General features: G+C 41.6%; 2 protein-coding genes across 5 annotated transcripts; one reads left to right on the forward strand and one right to left on the reverse strand.

The window, feature by feature from the left end:
- Positions 1–1,807: 1,807 nt before the first annotated feature.
- scyl3 (SCY1-like, kinase-like 3) lies at positions 1,808–12,719 on the forward strand. Of its 4 annotated transcripts, XM_018754225.1 has the most exons (15): positions 1,808–2,125; positions 2,777–2,979; positions 3,861–4,046; positions 4,513–4,626; positions 4,825–4,881; positions 4,969–5,071; positions 5,634–5,745; positions 5,966–6,043; positions 6,234–6,373; positions 6,613–6,797; positions 7,163–7,334; positions 7,455–7,616; positions 8,205–8,908; positions 9,028–9,096; positions 12,644–12,719. In XM_018754225.1, the coding sequence occupies exons 2-14, from the start codon at positions 2,815–2,817 to the stop codon at positions 9,088–9,090; spliced, it is 2,241 nt and encodes a 746-aa protein (XP_018609741.1). In that variant the 5' UTR covers positions 1,808–2,125; positions 2,777–2,814; the 3' UTR covers positions 9,091–9,096; positions 12,644–12,719. The 4 variants fall into 4 exon arrangements, with proteins under 4 accessions (XP_018609741.1, XP_018609740.1, XP_018609742.1 ...); XM_018754224.2 differs by lacking the exon at positions 12,644–12,719 and having other exon boundaries at positions 9,028–9,767; XM_018754226.2 differs by lacking the exons at positions 1,808–2,125; positions 12,644–12,719 and adding an exon at positions 2,139–2,491 and having other exon boundaries at positions 9,028–9,767.
- Positions 9,844–19,341, reverse strand: firrm (fignl1 interacting regulator of recombination and mitosis). Its single transcript, XM_018754222.2, has 25 exons — positions 19,130–19,341; positions 18,669–18,772; positions 17,532–17,571; positions 17,341–17,429; positions 17,151–17,255; positions 16,785–16,925; positions 16,488–16,650; positions 16,277–16,361; positions 15,859–15,997; positions 15,667–15,756; positions 14,974–15,038; positions 14,641–14,789; positions 14,116–14,245; positions 13,773–13,959; positions 13,592–13,674; positions 13,215–13,266; positions 12,916–13,005; positions 12,632–12,817; positions 11,752–11,868; positions 11,547–11,642; positions 11,065–11,178; positions 10,775–10,879; positions 10,600–10,680; positions 10,402–10,527; positions 9,844–10,114 (listed from the first exon to the last, which is right to left on the reverse strand). Exons 2-25 carry the CDS (start codon positions 18,756–18,758, stop codon positions 9,917–9,919), a joined length of 2,721 nt encoding a protein of 906 aa, XP_018609738.2. The 5' UTR covers positions 18,759–18,772; positions 19,130–19,341; the 3' UTR covers positions 9,844–9,916.
- Between the last annotated feature and the right edge of the window lie 549 nt (positions 19,342–19,890).

A 19,890-nucleotide genomic window follows, 5' to 3' on the forward strand; every position in this document is an offset into this window, starting at 1 on the left:
GGTGGCATTGTGATTGGAGCGGCTGCCTTGGGTTCTGAAGGCTGCTGGTTTGATCCCTATCTCTGGCTGTAGCACCCTTGAGCAAGGTGCTTGTCCTGCAATTGCTCCAGTACCTTCACCCAGCTGTGTTCCTGGGTACCTAGTTGTGGCCTGGCGATGGACTGGCGTCCCATCCAGGGTGTGCCCCCCACCCCTTCAGCCATGTGCCCAATGTCTCAGGGATGGGCTCCTGCTCACTGTGATCCCGCTTAGGACGAGCGGTAATTGAAATTGGTTGGTTAGCAAAGCGAAAAGGGAATTCCAGGTTGTAGTGAAAAACATATGTAAGAATCTCCAGGGTCTGGCAAAGCTGTTTTCAATGTATAAGGACACACACTGTCTGAAACTGCTTGTCCTGAGTGAGGTTGCTGCAAACCGGAGCCTAGCCCGGCAACACAGGGCGCAAGGCCGGAGGGGGAAGGGACACACCCCGGAGGGGATGCCAGTCCGTTGCAAGGCACCCCAAGCGGGTCTCGAACCCCAGACCCGCCAGAGAGGAGGCACAGGCCAAAGCCGCCGTGCCCCCCGCGTATAAGGACATACGTTGCTAAACACCGAAAAAAGCACATAGGAGCCCTACTATGTGTGAATAATCTTTCCCGGTTTTAAAATACTCGGTTGTCTGAAAATATTGCCTTTCCGTTGCGTAAGCAACGCTGTGTCCCATACAACTTACTAGCTGCAGAACTGCTCAGTTTATTTAAGTGACTAGTTGTGCTACGCAACCGCGAGGTAACATCTGCTTTTGAACACTGGAAAGCATCTTCTCCACGAGGCACTCGCACTTCGGTCAGGCCACCTGAAACTGTGCGTCTTCTCAGGTAATATTAGAAATATATCAAATTCACCGAGTTACCGCACAATCGTTAGCCGGACAGGTGGTTTAGGAACATAAACCTGCAAATTTGGGCTAAAAACTGATCCGTTTCCTTTCCAAATTTCTGCGAAAAATAGATTGATTTGCATAATTTAGCTATATCTGCATTTTATTTGGATTTATTCACTTAGCAGACACTTTATTTTCTTTGTTCTACAGGTGATGCCATCTCCTTTAACGTTTCCCGTGCCTTTTTAGCGGGAGCTAATAATTCACGGGAGACTTAGAAGGGTCCAGCGACGGGGCCCCGCTGCGCTCCAGCAGCTACAGCAGCTACAGCAGCTACAGCAGCTACAGCAGCCCTTTGCACTTCCCGACTTCCCACATTCAGCGGAGCAGCTATTTACAGTCCAGTTCCCACTCACTCTCCCAGGGGGCGCCCTTGAGTAGCGCGCGACGCTACGGAGATCAATAAACACGATACGGTACCACTGAAATTTTCCTCAGCCTTCTCTTACATTTGTTTTGCATCACAGCAGCTCTAGTCTATCCATCTAAAACGGTGACATATTATTACACGTCAAGGGCAAACACACAAACATATAGGGAAAACGTTTCTAAAGCATGTACGATAAGCTCACTTTGCACAACTATAATAAATAAATTATAAATTGATTATAATATAAATCCTCGCCGTACACCCCTAAATCTACACTGTAAAGCCGAAGACGAAGTGTGTTGATTTTCACACTTCCAAAAATCATTTCGAGTGAACATGGAATTAAACTCTCTAATTACGAAACTTGCTAAACTGCCACCGCCCCTTAGCCTTAGTAACAGAGAAACGACTCTTTCATAAATTTCTTTCGCAACGCCGGGGCATCGACCAAAAGTAGTGTGAAAAAGAACCTTCACCCCCTCTAATGACCGCCCGGTGGTTTGCTCCTAACCGGAAGAACCGGTGTTTACGGGAACCTGCGCGCGGATACTGTTTGTTTTGTGCCAGGTGTTTCGTTAAGCGTTAGAAAATGGAAACTTTGCGGACGTATCCCAACAGCGGAGCGATAACGCTGATGGAAACGTGAAGGGCTATCGGTGTGAGGAAGTGTCGGTCTACGGCGGGACGTACAAATCTGCGGGGCGACGCCGTAGCTACAGGAAGCTAACAGGCCACCGCTAGCTCGTTAGCTAGCCTGTTAGCTCCTTAGCTAGCCTGCTGGCTCGTTCGCTGGCAGGCCGTGAGAGGACGCGCCGCGCGCTGCCGCACAGGTACAAATGGCGGATACCAGCGCACGCAGCGGGGGGCGCCGCCGTCGCGCTTTTCGCCTTCCAGCCACAGCACGACCCTTCGACGCTGGTGTCAGCCACCCCCTGCCCTCATTCTCACTCCTTTACCCCAAACAAAATAACCTGTTCAGTTACGAAATTGCCCTCAGGCTGTGTCATTTATCTGCCATATATTGTGAGCGCGGCGACTATCAGTCTATCTGAGGCGCCTGGATAAGATCATGGACTGTGTCTGGTTACATAACGGATATGATAATAACCTGCCTGTAAAATTACAATATTTACCAGTGTGTTTTCTTCATTTAAGCATGTTTGGTGAAGTCACTGTGTCCGGCATAACCTGAACAGGTGCAGTTACATCTCATCTGCTTTTTGGTAAACGACAGACAAGGTTATGTTACTTTTGTTTTGACGAGCTTAACTTGACCTAATGCCATGGTGAAACGGATGTTAAACTCTTATTCACTCAAAAATTAATTTAATTTATCCATTATCGATCATTGTATCACGCTGTAACAGCATATATATTACAGTTGTCACCCCAAACTTGTCCACCTGCTCATGTATCCATGGTTGTTCACCTGTCCACCTCCACCTGTCCCTGTGTTCAGATGTTCGTGTCTTGTGCCGTAGGCCTTGCCCCAGGACGACGGAGCGAGCAACTGGTGGCCATGGGTTCGGAGAGTAGCGCCCTGAAGAGCTGCACCCTGGAGGAGCCCCTTCTTACCCTCCCGTCGGGCCTCGCCATGTACTCGGCGCTCCTCGAGGGTGGCAAGCCGGCCTCCGTGTTCGTTCACAAGCAGGGCAACGAAGACAAAGTGACCAAAGCGGCGAAGGTGCGCAGGCTTCGATGCAAAAGCCTCTTTAAATAGCCCGGACACTTTATTTTGCAGCTATTTGTTGAAGTTTACGTTTATTCATTTAGCTGATGCTTTTGTTCAAAGCAACTTACAATTTTAAGGTACTTGCAACTATTTACCCATTTATACTGCTGGGTAATTTTACCGCAGCAATTTAGGGTAAGTACCTTGCCCGTGGGCACTACAGCAAGAGGCGAGATTTGAACCTGCAACCTTTGGGTCCAAAGGCAGCAGCTTTAACTACCAGGTGTCCCTCTGTTACATCAGTTTATTACATATATTTTTGCTTTTTGTAGAATTTGCCAAGTGATTCTGTACAGTGAAGGCTTTATGGGCAGCACGGTGGCATAGCGAGTAGTGCTGCTGTCTCACAGCGCCTGGGTGGTGCGAGAGAACGTGGGTTTGATCCCTGCTCAGTCTGTGTGGAGTTTGCATGTTCTCCCCATGTCTGCGTGGGTTTCCTCTGGGTGCCCCGGTTTCTTCCCACGGTCCAGAGACATGCTGTTCAGGTTCCCCCATAGTCACTATGATAGTGTGTGAGTGACACAGAGAGTGTGTTCCACTGATGTATGGATGAGTGACCCACTGTAAGTAGTGTATCTAGCAATGTAAGTCACCTTGGTGAATAAGGTGTGTAGGCTGATAATACTACATAGTATCCGTTGTAAGTCACTTTGGAGAAAAGCATCTGCTAAGTGAATAAATGTAAATGTTTCTCTAGAGCTTCTAGAGATTTGAGGATTGCTGTGTAACAGTTAAACTTTTTTGGTCACTGAATTTTTAAAAAAAAATTATTTTATGCTGATAAGATTGATGCAGTTCTCTAAGGCTTCCCTGTTCACTTTCCTTCCTTGAAGCACTTGAAGACGTTACGACATCCATGTTTGCTGCGCTTTCTCTCCTGCTCTGTGACGGACAGAGACGTTCAGCTGATAACGGAGCGCGTGCAGCCCCTGGAGTTGCTGCTGGAGGGGCTCTCACCAGAGGAAATCTGTGCAGGGATCTACGACTTGCTGCAGGCCCTTATCTTCTTGCATGATATAGTGAGAATCCGGTTCCCGTTTTCCACTCACGCCGAAAGGAATATTTCACTTAGGCATTGCATTTTTGCGAAGCAACTTAGTGTTTTACTTGTTTATTGAGGTAGGTATTTTTAGTGGAGCAGTTCAGTCAAAGTTTTTCCTTAGGTATTAAAGCAGTACCAGGGAATGGGATTTGATCCAGCAACATGCAACTTACATATGCATGCCCCCCTCACAGTACGTGGCACTGTAATAATGTAGTAAGTAGCAATTCTGTAGCCTTTTCATAATTTGACTTATAAAACAAACTATTGAATTGGGACTCCTAAGAAGCGATTCATATACAATTCATATTTCTAAACTGTGGGAAGTTTTCTGCAAATCATACAAGCTGCTATACCAATTGAAGATCACCGTCTCGGTTCCTGTCCTGTATGACATGTATGCGTTTCCAGTGTTGTAAATAGTATGGTTTCATTTTTTTCAGGGTAAATCAAGCCACAACAATGTGTGCATGTCATCCATTTTTGTTAGTGAAGACGGCCATTGGAAGCTGGGTGGAATGGAGACGGTCTGCAAATTTTCAGAAGCGACTCCTGAGGTGACCGCCTTTTTTGTGTAAAATTCTTTGAAATTCTCATGTATGCTTAGGAGGTGTTTTTAGCATATAGAATAAGAAACACTTTGTCATTCTCAGTTCATATGTATAAATATGATGTCCAGGCTCACATTGTAATTTTATCTTTTTATATATTGTCTCATACTTGTTCACTGATGAGGGTTGCTTGTGTTCAATCAGTTTCTCAGCAGTATCCAAACTGTGCGAGAGTCAAGTGCTATTCCTCCAGAGGAAAGGGTATGTGAAGAAAATTATTTTTTTATTATGCTGATCAGAGTCATTCTTAATACCTAATTAATATTATCCTTATCTTCCTTATTACAGGTGGAAAATTTACAGATGCTGCCAGATAAATATGGCCACTCCAGAGATTCCTTCTCTTTTGGAGTAATTGTGGAAACTTTAATCCCGCGCCTGAATGGATATGGTAAGCCTTTTTATATGTATTGCTAGCTTCTGCCTCAAACGCTGCAGAGCCATGTGAAAGGTGCTTAAATTCTTCAAATTAGAATTCATTTTAAAGGGCTTCACAGTCATGAAGTACTTGAATGACTGCATACATTTATATTTATTCATTTAGCTGATGCTTTTCTCAGATACAGCTTACAATGTTAAGGTCACAGTTATTACATGCTTACAATCATGTACCCATTTATACAGCTGGGTAATTTTACTGGAGCAATTTTTTTAGGGTAAGTATCCTGCTCAAAGGGTACTCCAGCTGGAGGTGGGCATCAAACCTGCAACCTTTGGGTCCAAAGGCAGTAGCTCTAACCACTATGCTACCAGCTGTTCCATAGATTAATTATTGCATGCATTTCAGAGAAAACATTACCCTCTGTGGAAAATTGAACACATGAAAAAAACTAATAGTACCACGTGACACAAACTGCAATACACAGAAGCTTTAGTATTGGTGTAGGTAATAAACACATATTTCTGTGTTTTTTTTTTTTTTTTTTAATAACTGCAGTATTTGTCTTTTGTAGTATCTCAGGAACTGTCAGAGAATCTGAAATGCACCCTCCACAGGAGTTTGCTGAACCCAGATCCTCTCTCTCGGCCACCGCTCAGTACTCTGCTGACACATGAGTTTTTTAGGTACTTTATTCTTAAGCTGACATTATAGTTGTTAGTCACTTTTGTGGTGTTTTTTATTCTTTTACTTTAGTTGCTAAGGAGTTTAAATGTGATCTGTTAAAATCACATTGATTAAGTTAATGTTTTAGAATTAGTTAAAATAATCAAAATAATTTTTATTAATAATGATTGTTGCATCTGTTTTTTTGTAGCCAGTGTTTTTATTTTATTTTGTTGACAGGAATGACTTCCTTGAGGTGGTTAACTTTCTTAAGAGTCTGACACTGAAGACAGAGGAGGAGAAGAATGAATTCTTTAAGTACGTGGTTCAGTTTTTTATTTTTTTTTTAATGTCTGTCATTGTGTTAAGGAACTCTGTGTATGTTCTTAACCTTCCTCCAAGAACTAGAATTATTGAAATGTTGCAAGCATCTGAGTATGTTTCCCAACAGAAAGTGGCTTGTAGCCATATTAGTGTTGTTAAGTCCCTCAGGCCTCATTATGTGCAGGTTTCTCATGGACCGGGTTCAGAACCTTCCTGAGGAGCTCATTGCAGTCCGCCTCGTCCCAAAGCTCTTCAACACTCTGGTGTTTGCTGAACCCGCAGCCATTAAAAGTTTCCTTCCTCATCTCCTAAGGCCAAAGAAGGGTAACGAGAATCCCATTGATGAAATATGAAAACGTTATTCTGTTCCTTTTGTCTTGTCATAAATTAATGTGTAAAAATAACATTTTAAATGAATGTTTTAGTTCTACTCGGTGTGAAAGACTTTCTCTCATTTCATCACGAAGGACTGAGTGCACGTTGCTCTCATTTATCAAGGGTCAAGGTCATAAAAATTCCCTTTTATTCTGTTTTTGACTATTTAATTTGGTTTGTCTCCACAGACTCACAAGGAAGCACTGAGGATTGCCTCCTGTCAGTGCCCCTGTACCGTAAATATGTGATCCCCCAGCTTCTGAAGCTCTTCAGAGTCAATGAGGAGCATGTCAGAATGGTGCTGCTGTCCCATATTGGGATCTATGCTGAGCTTTTCTCTCATGATGAACTGAAAAATCAGATACTACCTCAGGTTAGGCCCTCTAAACAGTTTGCATTTCTTAGTCTTAAATTATTAGCTTTTAAATAAAGTTTACATTTAATGTATATTGATTAGATTACATGGATGTGGTGTGAGCGCGGTGGCACGACAGGTTTGGCCTGTGCCTGCTCTCTGGCAGGTCTGGAGTTTGAGTCCTGCTTGGGGTGCCTTGTGATGGACTGGTGTCCCGTCCTGGGTGTGTCCCCTCCCCCTCCAGCCTTGCACCCTGTATTGCTGGGTTAGGCTCTGGCTCACTGCGACCCCACTCGGGACAAGTGGTTTCAGACTGTGTGTGTATATATATGGATGTGTATCTTGCTTCATTAAATTGAAATGCTTTCTTCTTTTTTTGGCAGATTTTACTAGGAATGAGAGATACTAATGATTCTCTAGTAGCGATGACGCTCCACAGCTTAGCAATTCTTGTTCCCTTACTGGGAGCTCATGTTGTGGTGGGGGGAGAACGAACCAAGGTATTTAAGCGGACAACGCCTAACTTCAGCAAGTCGACTGAGGTCACTCCAGAAAGTAAGAACTATAAATGTTTTAATTAGCAGATATTCTTCCTCCACAGTTATCGTGATTTTGATGTGAATATCCTGGAAAATCTGAGGAACTTTTCCTCCCCTTTTTTTTTTGTCTCTGAAGGCTCTCCTATTCACGTCAGTTTGCAACCACAAATCTCCCAGCCATCAAAAATCCTAAACATTTTTCCCCAGTCCTCTGGAAATAAAGACTTGGTTTTGGAAAATATTGATAAAGTCAACTCAAGGGAGCAGTCTACAGAATTTCAGGTGGCAACAAAATCAGGTACTGACCGGTGATCCACTTCTGTTCACTGTGTTTTTATATTTATTTTGTAATGATTATTATATTGCATGTATTTAATTCTGTTATGAAGCAGATTTCTTAAAGCAGTTGCGAACCTTACTCTAATCTTTCTGTAAAACAGTTCATTTGTGACGGGGGGGGGAATCTTTGAGACTGAGCAATTAATTTTTATCCCTTAAATTGTACATTGTATAATACTGAGTCTCAGTGCAGCTTATAGAGGTCATTGTTTTTAAATAGTGGCATGTTTGATGTTGGGGCTTGAGTAATTTTAAAAAAAAAAAAAAAAAAAAAAAAAAAATCTCAAGTATATCTAAACACCTTTTTGTTATGTATCAGGAGCAAATGAAGAGCAGTAGAATGTGATCTCTTGTGCTGATGCAGGATGATCAGAACACAACTTTCATTGGCATTTTATCATTTTGACTTGCATATGAGACTAAGCTTGTACATAGATGTTTTACTGCCCACATGCCCTGGTATTTTTTTTTTATTACTTTAAATGTATTTTGTGCACAACCTATGTACTTATTGTTCTTTGTGCTGGTGTTTTTGTTATGCTTTCAGTTGTCCGAATAGATGTAGCTGCACCTCTGAATGGATTCTGTGAAGAAAGAGCACCTGCTTTTGCACAGGTAGTGAAGGCCTACAAACTGGACAGGCCCGAGGGACATGGGCGTACAGCGGAGGAATGGCCGGAATGGAGTGATGCTGATGAGGACAGCCCTGGGAAGGTTTGTATCCAGCTGATCAAAAACCAGGACAGGATACCAGTTCACACTACACCTACGCCTCAGAAGGAACAGGAACCTTGGGATGAAATTGAAGACTCTGAAGTGACATCAGATCAGTCCCCCAGATTGGAGTGGGATTGGACAGTTCCATTTCAGGAAAAGACTGGGTCAAGAAATATGTCTGAACCAGCAAAGGGGTCCAAAGCCCTAAAGCTGAGCACTGCTTCGAGAACCGCCATCTCCCGAGACAGTGGATGGAATGAGGCAAGAGATGTGAAACCAAAGAAGATGGAATCCTCAAAGCCACACCCACTGCAAAAGGTTATCAGAGCAGGTGGACTGGGAGAGGAATTCACGATTGAGGTGAAAAAGAAGCCTGAGAAAGATCCTGAACTGGACTTCTTTGCAGACATGGTTCCAGATATTAAACCATCTTCAGCACCTGTCGTGTTTCCTCCTAAACACACACCTCTCTCAGATTCATCAGTAGATACATTCACATTAACTACAAAATTTGCTGCTGCAGATGTGACTGAGGTAAGTGTGACAAAACAGCAATTTGTAATGTGACTGTTTTTAGTGCCATTTTTCTGTTTGTTAGGAGGGAAGTTTACTGAAGGTGTGTTTTGGCTTCATGGTTTTACTGGTTCTTGTAGGCTGAAGTTGCAGGCTGGGGTGATGTCGATGACCTTGACTGGGAAGATGAAAATGCTTGGTGACAAGCTGTAAGTTGACATAGCCATGCAGGAGAGGAACATGACACTCTCCATGTCGAACTGCTTAGAGAATCCTCCTACAGAGCCAAACATTGCAAAGGAAGCTGGCTTCATCTTTAGTTTCAATTTGATAAAATACTGAAACAAAATTAATGAGATCATTACTTGAAATGCATAATGTTACATTAATATCAGTAATTCTTAACTGGGATTGTGTGCCACCTTTTTTAAACTTTGTCATTGTGAAGGTGTGAACTTACAGAATGTTTAAGCTGTTTACGGACCCTTCCTTTGCCAAATTGAGAAAACTAGGTGAAGTGTGATGGGATGAATGCCCTTGTTGGATGTGATACTTAATACATAGGTGCCATGGATTTAATTTTGCTTCATCACAAGAACAAGCCTTATGGGGACTGTGATTTGGGGGGCATAATCTATCTGTAATTATAACTTCTGCTAGAATAAATGGTTAAAAAGGACCACCTGCCAGTGTTTATAGATGAGCATTATAAGAAACATAAGCAGAGGCATATTATTGATAGTGTAATTTCTCCAACTTTTTAAAATGTAGAAAATTCAAAGCAAGCTTATAGCTGAGGAAGTTTTATTTTCCTTTTGTTCCAGATGATTTACTTGTCAAAAAAAGAGTTAAGTATTAAAATAATCACAGAGCCTTAAGACCAAATGTTGACCTGTCTTACAAAAACAGTTCACATTTAAAAAGAAAACACCCCACTTGATAAATTTATTACAAGTGCTGAAAGGCACACAATTGAGGGTGTTACATAAACAAGAGATTGTGCAATAGGCCACTTTTCTGTTGGAGGTGCTACGTTTGTGGGGGTAAAGCTGTGTTGATTTTGGTTATCAGTGGGTGCAACTCCCGGAGCCTGGCCGTCACCCAGTCAGGAATGGGCTTTTGTTCACTCAGAGTCTGCAGCGCTTTCAGATTGCTCTCCGCTGCCTGGAGATACTTCTCGAACTCCTGCTCCTCGTTGGTTTGTTGTCGGGCTCGTTTGGAACACGGCTGGAGAGGAAAAGTTTTATCTGATTATGTAATCAGCTTGTATAATTCTCTACATTCACTGCTGCATTTTTTTCCCTATTAGCAAAGCTATATAGAAGTAACTTATAAATGGGTTCTGTCCATCTGGGAGTGCTTCAGTAAATAGAATTCAACAGGTGGTTATAAAACACACCTAATGACACTTGTCCTATGGAATAGAAAGATGGACATGATTTGACTTTCAAAACCAAGTTTACCCCCCCCCCCCCCCAACAGCACTTTGATTACTGCTTGTACAGACAACCAACCTGCAGATCAACAGCAGACTCCATATCATTGCAGGTTTCCAACCTCTCTCTGTGTGTCTCGTAAATACTCCTTTCCAATTTCAACCTTTCAATGCAAACGTCGTCTGTCTCCTGTACATTCAAAGTCTTAAGAACAAAAAAATTAATGAACATCTTTCTAAAATTTATAAAATATTAATTTCAGTGGTTAAATGTTACCTTGCTGAGAAAACTGACAACTTCATTTTTAACTTCATCTGATGTTAAACTCTGGGAGATGACTGCTTCATGGCTTGTCACCTTGTTCAAAAAAAGTTTACAGGGTTTTGCAGAGTTTTTCATTTTTTACTCTTGAAATTCTATAAAAAGGTAAGTGTCCCTACTACAATCTAACCTCAGCAAAAAGGGAAAAAGTCTCCAAAGCATGCTGGTGAAGAATCCATGTCTTCTCAGACAGAAAGGCGCTGAACAGGCTGCAGAGTCTCGGCAGAACCTCACTCTATTGGGTAAATACAGAAATGGACACATTATGAAACTTAAAAAAAAAAAAAAAAAAAATGCGGCTAGTATTACAAACCTGAACAATATTTTTCTATCCAAAATTTCACTTGTACATAGATATCATGCAACATGTATACAATCCATGTGTACATAAACAATTTTGATGATTTGTATAAATTATACCTGCATTTCTGGAGGTATAGACAAGTGTCCTAAAGATGCCAAGAAGTCCAACCCTGACAACATGATGACATCAGGGCATTTTGATGACAGTAGGTTGCTCAGACAAGCAAGAGCCTTAAAAAAAGACAAAAACACTGATTTCAAACAATTTATAAGGCTTTTTAGGCCTTGTCGGTGGCACAGTGAATAGCACTGTTGCCTCACAATGCCTGAATAGTGTGAAGATGTGGGTTTGATCCCCATTCAGACTGTGTTCGCATATTTTCCCTGAAAGTTTGTTACATTGTTCTGGTATACTGTAGTGTAGCACTAAGTCACCTTGGTCAAAAGAGGTGTCATTTAAATACTACACAGTATTTGTTTTAGGCTGCTTTGAAGAAAAGCATCTACTTTATGAATAATGCAGTATAACCAATTCAACACTAAACTATCACTATATGTGAAACTGGAAACAGAGACAACAGAAGGAAGCAGTTCAATACCTGGCAGATGTCTTTAAAGTCTATATTCCGCACTAAAACTGCAGAGATGGAGAGGAGCAGTTGCAGAGTGCACCTCACAGTGGGGTACGCCTGCACCTGAAAACATGTGCCACAACACAACTGTTTACGTACATATAGAGCTTAGCAAAAACCGGGCGTATCTGCTGTCTAGTCCAGGAACAGCTGTAGTTCAGCTGCGTCTTACCTGCTGAGTACAAAGACGAGGCCACAGCTGTGTGACAAGTTTCACTACAGTGGAAACTTGCTCAGACCCTGCAGGCTGCTCTCGAACCACTACCAGCAGAGCTGAAAGCACCTTGTTCTGAAGCAGAAACAATGAAAGAATGACAAATTAAAATTTTAAAGATCTTTTATAGCACATTAACCCATTATAGGGTTGTATGAGGTTTTCTTTGCAGAACCCATGAGTAAACCTAAGGATGTCTATTAAGCTTTAGTTGATTACTTCATGGTGAAAGTAACTTTGGATTTACTAACATTTAGTTACAAACAGACTTCATGCCTCATTTGTGTTTCTGCAGTTAGGATAGTAGTATTTGTGAACTTTGTGACAGCAGCTAAGGTAAAATGAATTCATGCTTACAAGTAGACGACACCATGCTCTGTAGGACAGCAGGTGTTGTACTAATGAAAGCTGCTGTGTAATCAAATCAAACGACCCTGAATCCTATCTTCTGCTGTAGCCTGTAGCACCATTGATCAAGGCTCTTACCCTGAATTGCACCCAGTGAAAACTACCCAGCTGTATAAATTAAATCATTTTACAGAGTTTATGGAAACAGCATTCTATATAGCCTTGGAGATATTAGTGTGAATACCCATTAATGTAAAGAAATAATTCATGTTCCTGTCTACTATGCAGTACTGAAAACTTAAGAGTAAGCTGTGATACACAAACCATGAGTGTGGTCTGCATGACAAGCACACTGAATGCTGCACTGGAAAAATGTTGGGGCCTTGAGTGTGCCCTAAAAGCTCACTTCCTCTTACTGTTATAACTACCCTCATGTATCCTCACCACTTTCTCCAGTTCTCCCATTATAACTACCCTCATGTATCCTCACCACTTTCTCCAGTTCTCCCAGCCTGCAACCTTTCTCCAGCCAATTAGTGATCATGGAGCTGGCCAAGTTCACAATGTCCTGCTCCACCCGCTTCCTGACATCCTCGGACAAGGCCCTCCGAAGAACGTTACTCCACACGAGGAGGTTCTCTGCCTCTTGGGGAGAAAATGTCTCCACGAACTCCACCTATATTCACAGACATGGGACATCCATATTAATATATTATATTCCTTGCCACTGAAAACAGAACCTGAGAATTGTGAACAATTCCTATTTCTTCTGACCTGGTGGTGTGGCGTCATGAAGAACATCATTCGTCTCAGTAACATGCCCAGATGAGATAGATGGTAAGACTCCAAAGGACACAACTTGATCTGGTGTCAGATTTGAAGAACAAACAGTTCCTTTACTTGTATCTTCTACTTGACCTGTTTTACCTCAGTTACCACAATACATTTATCCAGTACATAGAACATTTTGGTTAACAGAACATATGAAATCAACATTTTTACAGAAAGGTTTAAACTGCAGAAAAATCCTCATATAGCATTTTTACCCCTTGGAAATTGGGGACTGCACTCACCAGATGAGCAGTGAGGGTTACATGATGCAGGCATAGTTCTGCTGTCCCATATCTGTAGAAAGAATGGGCCACAGTTAGGAGTGTGTAACAGCAGTATATAGGCCAAAAAAAATACAGAAATTCGGAAAACTTGCACATCTGAGTGTGGTGCAATACAATACAAGCCATATGGCAAATATAACAGGATAGACACTTGTATAGATACTCCAAATTAGAGCTGAAGTTTAATAGAGCAACTACTACACTGGAACAACAAAAATGTTGAGGAAAAAGTCTTCATGTCAATCTCATTTTGACTAAACTACTCTCCTTAGTCAACCCAACTGCTGCTTGTGAGCAGGAGCCTAAAGGCTAAAAGCCTACAGAAGGAAACTCACCGAGCCAGGAAGCACCAGACATCTACAGCAAGGACAGCTGTCTGGGTATCTGGCTGGAGCACAGCCTCGAGCAGAGCACGCTCCTATAAAGAGGACAGGTGAAGCTTCAGCACATTCAAAAACTAGACAATAAGGCTAAACACACCACACCATTTACATCAGCCAAGAGAAGGTCCCTCACCAGCTGGGGGAAGATGGGAGCAGGAAGGGTGGCTAAACATGCTGACAGCTGGACACAAACATGGTGGTGCAGGGTGACCTGACTCTGGGCCTGTCCATTCATCATGAGCCCTGGGAGCAGCACAGGCACAGCCCGCTCCACAGTGCAGCCCCGGAAGCTCTGCAGCAGGGCCTGGAAAATGGACAGCCTGGAAGCCCAGAAGGACAAACGGCAACAGTAGGGTAGAGATTAGTAACTTTGTACAGGGAACTCTGCCAATTCTGACACAATTACTAATTTTTGACCACAAAGCACTTCTGTGTGGACAAGCTCAAAAATAGGCTTTTATCATGAAAAAAAGCACCTGGGTATCTCTTCCGGAAACTGGCTGCCTTCACACCAGAGAAGCAGTACCTCCTCAGGCTGGGAGCGCAGCTTACCCATAATGTTGGTAAGCAGGAGGCAGTGAGGCAACAGCACATCAGGAGTAAGCTCTGATTGAAGCAAAACACACCTAATCAATTACAATTCTGTCAAAACTGATTTTTTTTTTTTTTTTTAAATTACCTTTAAAAAAGGTTAAGGTACAGACTTCCTACAAAAAAAAAATCTACATCGTTTTCACGACAGTACATTCCCCTTCGCTCATATAAGGCAATTCAGTCAGCAAGATAAACTCTTTCAAAATCATTTCAACCCTGCAGAATAAAATGTGTGCAATCAGCATTATTCTATTCCGCAATCAAACAACTCCCAAATAAGGTTGTACATACAGTACATGTAACCTTAATTGTGTACATTAGTTTTTCCTATCAATTTATTCCACAATGACTTTTACAATTCTAGCTGACAGGAAATACAATCTTTAGTTGACAGCAAGTGGACCTACGTGGTTTTGGTGCCAACGCAGCTTCAGCAAAGTCTCTACAGGGAAGCAGCTGAGTGATTAGTGGGTCCATGGCCACCAGCACCATACTTCTCATTTCATTGCAGTGAGTGGTGGAAACCAATGAACTCCACAGACTTGGTGGGAACTTACTGAAGACAGTGCCAGAGAAGCAATGACCCACACATTTCATACTTATTACAACAGCAGTTTAAACATATTATGATGATTATCTTAAGAACACTAGTATAATCTACAAAAAGTATAGCTTCAGGTGCAGAAAATCCTATACAAAATACTAACGGTAGTGAATATGTGTTACAATTTTCCATGTACCTAAAAATCTGGAGGTAGAGATGATGGAAGTGGCTGCAGGACTTCGCTAGAAAATCTTTGAATTCCTGTTTAACAGAAAGTATATGGTCAAGTCCAGTTATCTATAATACTTATTGGTGCAGTGCTTTATATTCCAGAAATTTTAAACTGTGAAGGAAGTCTGGAAAATATAACCATGTATGTTTCTCTGTATTTCACCTCTTTTCCTTCAAAAACTCATTCTGTAAGTAAAACATTATATCCTTTAGAGTCTCATATAATACCATAAAGTGTTTTTCAATAAATGGAATGAATTGAAATATGAGTTGTAATGTATACTGTAGAAGAGAGGTGTTTTACATATACAGGTCGTCCCCAATTTACGATGTGGTTACGATCCGCAAAACCCATCATAAGTCGAAAATATCAAATCGAAAATGCATTTAATTCACCTAATACACAACTCTGCATGACAGAATGGGAGATGCAGATCGCTGTCGCTGCCCAGTATCGCGAGAGTGTCACTCCATATATCACTTGCCGGGGCGGTGGGATTCGAACTACGGTTTCTACCGAATGTCTATCGCCAGCTCACCATCGTAAAGTCGAAAAAATCATAAGTCGAACCATCGTAAATCGGGGACCACCTGCAGTTCAAGGAATGTGTCTTTATCCAACTCTGGGTGAAGTGTCAGGTAGATTGGCTTGATTTACCTTTATGTAGTGAACCAACGTATTGGCAAAAAACCTACACATTTTTGCTGTTTTCTGGAACAACTTGTATTCAGAATTTTGTGCCATATCCTTTAAGAAACAGAACAGTAATCAACTGGAAGGCAAACAACAAGACCAGGATGAATCTTTTTTTAAAAATAAGGAGAAACACAACATGAACTTGCACTGTACCTGTAACCCTGTGTGTTGCATTTGTTCCGCAAGCTCACAGCAATTGCGGAATGACATCAGCAAGTCATTACAGAGGAGTGACACAATGTCACTGTGACGGAGCTGACCCTCCAGCAGAGCCTGGTACTTCATACTCTGCCTAGAACAAGTTCCCCAACAGTGCCATTTGGGTCATATAATGAGAAAATTACCCATTTCTGCTAAACCATACCTCCTCAAGATATATACAAATTCACAAAAAAATAATTGTCTTAAGATGGTATCTTTACCCGTTCTGGGTGTGTCCCCTCCCCCTTCAGCCTTGCGTCCTGTGTTGCCAGGTGAGGCTCCGGCTCGCCGCGACCCCACTTGGGACAAGCGGCTTCAGACAGTGTGTGCGTGGTATGTTTAATAGTAACATGAACTGATATGCACTTACTTAATAATAAACTTCCATGTGTTGGCATGTAATGCAACATCCAGATTTGATATTAGCGTGCATATCTCCAAAAGACTATGAATCACTGCAAAACAAATAAGAAAGCAGTTAAAAGTGCTCTGTAGTTTCAGATGAGTAAGGAAAAATGTTTTATGATAAATGCTACATGCAATGTCACTTCTAAGGCCCCAATTTTCTTTTCCCCACCTACCTGTAACAATGTCGAAGACTTCCTCCTCAGAAATGTTGCTCTCAAAATCTATCTTTTCCAGCAACTCCATCAAGCCCTTCTGTAAAGAGTATGCCTCTTTGAACAGGGCTTGAAGGAGATCTGCAACCAAAGACAGTCGCCCACTGTACACACTCTCACTCTCCTGGAAAGCAAAAAACAAACTATTGTGGATTAACACAAATAATTACTGAAAAATTTTCCAAGCTGTTCAAACAACTGAAAAAAGAAAGAGTACTAGCATAGTTTTTTTTTTAAAAATCACAGCCAAATCCTGACCTTACAATGTTGAAAAGTGTCTTTCAGGAGTGTCAGAATGCAAGAAGGTAATGAACGAATGGCATCCAGAGCTGGAGCTTCCTCGTAAGTACACAGGTGACGCACGACACCTGACAGAGCTTCCAGAATGCTAATCATGACCTGAGGCACAGCAAATTGTCAAAACACTGTAAAACAACATATTTTACCATAAATAGCCAAGATTTACACAATTAACACTGGTTCTAACAAGCTGTATGACCATCAAAAGCAATCCAAACCTTTTACATTTAAATAAAGGATTATATAAGAATTTAGTTTCAATTTCAAATAGTAAGTGCTGTTGCAGCTTTGAGGAAGGCACTTGAACTTGAAGACATTCCATACCTGCAGAATATTCCTCAGAAACAAGCGCAGTTCTGAGTTCTGACTGGATAACCCACCGATTTGTTTGGCAATCTCATCCACTAAGCTACTGAACATCTTCACCACCTGCAGTAATTACAAATTAAATAAAGGCATTAATAACAGGCCTGGAATGGGATTTTCACCTGCTTCAATACAAGAACTGGCTCACCTTTGGTAACACCTTAGAGAAGCACTCTTCCTCCAGCTCTGACACACTGAGGTGTGGCAGGAACATCTCTGTGATTACTTTCAAGATACCTACAGACAACACCAACAAATGCGCTTTTAAAATTTCTCAATTCATACCAGCTCAAGCAACTCTCATCAAAACAAAAGCACTCATCTGGTAACATAACTTACGTATATGTTCATCCCAGCTATCAGTGCTTTGGTGCATAGAGTGTGCGCAGTCAAGAATAAATACACAAAGATTGCATTTAGAAGCAAAACTCAACCAGGAATTGATCACCCCTATTAATGTTATTCAGCTGCTTAGATCGGTGGCACTTTTATGTAGAATATTAAATAAGTTCTATGATTGGCTGTCGTGTGAAGCTGTCCAACAACTAAGAAACTTTGGCTTGCAACCACAGTGGCATTGCACAGCATCACAAAGAATTTACCGTACTGCTACTATACAGCCACTTGGTGATACACATTTAAGTACACAGGTGAACCAAGAAGTGAACAGAGTTGGTTTCTTGCAATCTTAAGTTTCCTGGTTCAACTCACACTCTTGCTGTAGGACCCTTTATGGTAGTCACCCTGGATTACTACAGTAAGAATGGGTAAATCACAGTGAAGTTGATTATCTAACACTGTAAATCTGATTGGACATAGGTGTCAGTTAAATAAAGGATAATAATAGTTTATTAATGCTGTGAAGAAGTACTCTACTCAAGAGTAATACAGGAGGCCCTTTTCCAAGACATTTATTCATTTACCTGATCCTTTTCTCCAAAGTGATGACTTACACTGATTTACCCATTTACACAGCTGAGTATAAATGGGTAAATTTGAATTTTTTCTGGAACAATTCAGGGTAAGTACCTTGCTCAAGGATACTACAACAGAAGACAGGAATCACACCAGGTTCCTTGGCATCCAAACGCAGAAGCTCTAACCATTATGCAACCTGTTGTCACTAGACTCAAGCTAAGACCTGGAACATCTACTAAACTTTCATATTTCATTCTGCATCACCATTTACATTTATTTTTTCGCAATTGTTTTCCTCCAAAGTGACTTCCACCAGTGAACTCTATTATGTAGTGTTATCAGCCCACACACCTTATTCGCCAAGGTGACTTACAGTGCTAGATACACTTACACTGGGTCACTCATCCACGCATGAGTGGAACACACTCTCTGTCACTCACACACTAGGCTGCATCCCGCTGCTCCAAAAGCAGTAGGTCATGAGAGACTAGGTTCCAGGCCCTGTCAGTGTGTGCTGTGGCTCCCTCTTGTTTTATTTCTGTTTACTGAAAAGGATATGAGGAGCTTGGGCAGGACGGATCGGAGCTCTTGTCCGCAGGTTTCCTCACTCCACCGTGAGACCTGCTCTAGCAGGGTGGCCTGGGACATCCCTTCGCCTTCACCTGCGTTTAAAACAAAGTACATGTATCACACGATACGTAAAACATGAGTGGTTTTATTCACTGCACGCGGAGCTCTTGGTCTTCTTGCTCGTGCGTGGCTTACGCAGCTGTTCGTTTATGCGTGAGAAACTAAATTAATTTAAAACTAAGGCAATTTTTGACGGCAGGTGAGCTCAATTTGTGCTGATGTACACATTTATATATTTTCTAAAATATACGGGGAAAAAAAAACAATAAACATTGAAAATAGCGATATGATACGAGAAATCACACGCGGTTACCGGTTCGAGGCAGCGAACCAGTTCTGAAGTTCACCTCATAAGTCGCTTACTTCCGCGTTAAAAAAATAAAACTTACCTTAAGTTCTTTATTAAACACACAATGAGTGTTGCACGTATAAAACTGTATTTTGCTTTCCTTTTCTTCTTTTAAAAGTCATAACTATTGGTGTGCACAGTGTAGAGAGAGAGTCGCCTTTCGGCTTTCCGAATTTGCCTCCATTTCGCGGGATTCTCCGCGAGGACGGTTTCGACCATCTCACTCAGATTTAGGGGTGACCAAGCGAGACTTGCTTCATTGTGCCCTCTTTATTACTGATGGTTTTCTGTATATGGGCAGGAAAATAATTACTCGATCAAAACCTTTATTTGGGGATTCCTTTTCCCGTTTTTATGTTTCATGGCTGGCAATTTCAGGGGTGATAAAAGATGAATTAGCTCAGCGTGTCGTGCTGTTGGTTTGTTCCCCGGATTCGCGGTTTCGCTTTAGTTTTCATTTAGCATCGTCAGTCTGTGCTGCCATAGTATAGCTGTGAAAAAGTGGTAATGTTGGCATTTTGATTGATTTGTATTTTAGGGCTTTAAGTCAACATTACAAGCTGCTGCAGTCATTTAGTGGAAATTAATAAAAAAAAAAAAAAAAAGGCTCATAGCACACATTTATCTGATATCTGCTGTTTTCTTTACAGTTAACTATGTTTGCCTTCCCTGAAACCTGTCCACAATTCTGGGAATTTCTGGTTTTATGTACAGAGTCGGTAGAAACAAAACGAAAACATAAAAATTAAATGATCTGTTTCCGCAATCTTGCAAATTGTGTTCTTTGAAATGAACAATGAA

The sequence above is a fragment of the Scleropages formosus genome, chromosome 9 (genome assembly GCF_900964775.1).
Source record: "Scleropages formosus chromosome 9, fSclFor1.1, whole genome shotgun sequence".
Lineage (NCBI taxonomy): Eukaryota > Metazoa > Chordata > Actinopteri > Osteoglossiformes > Osteoglossidae > Scleropages > Scleropages formosus.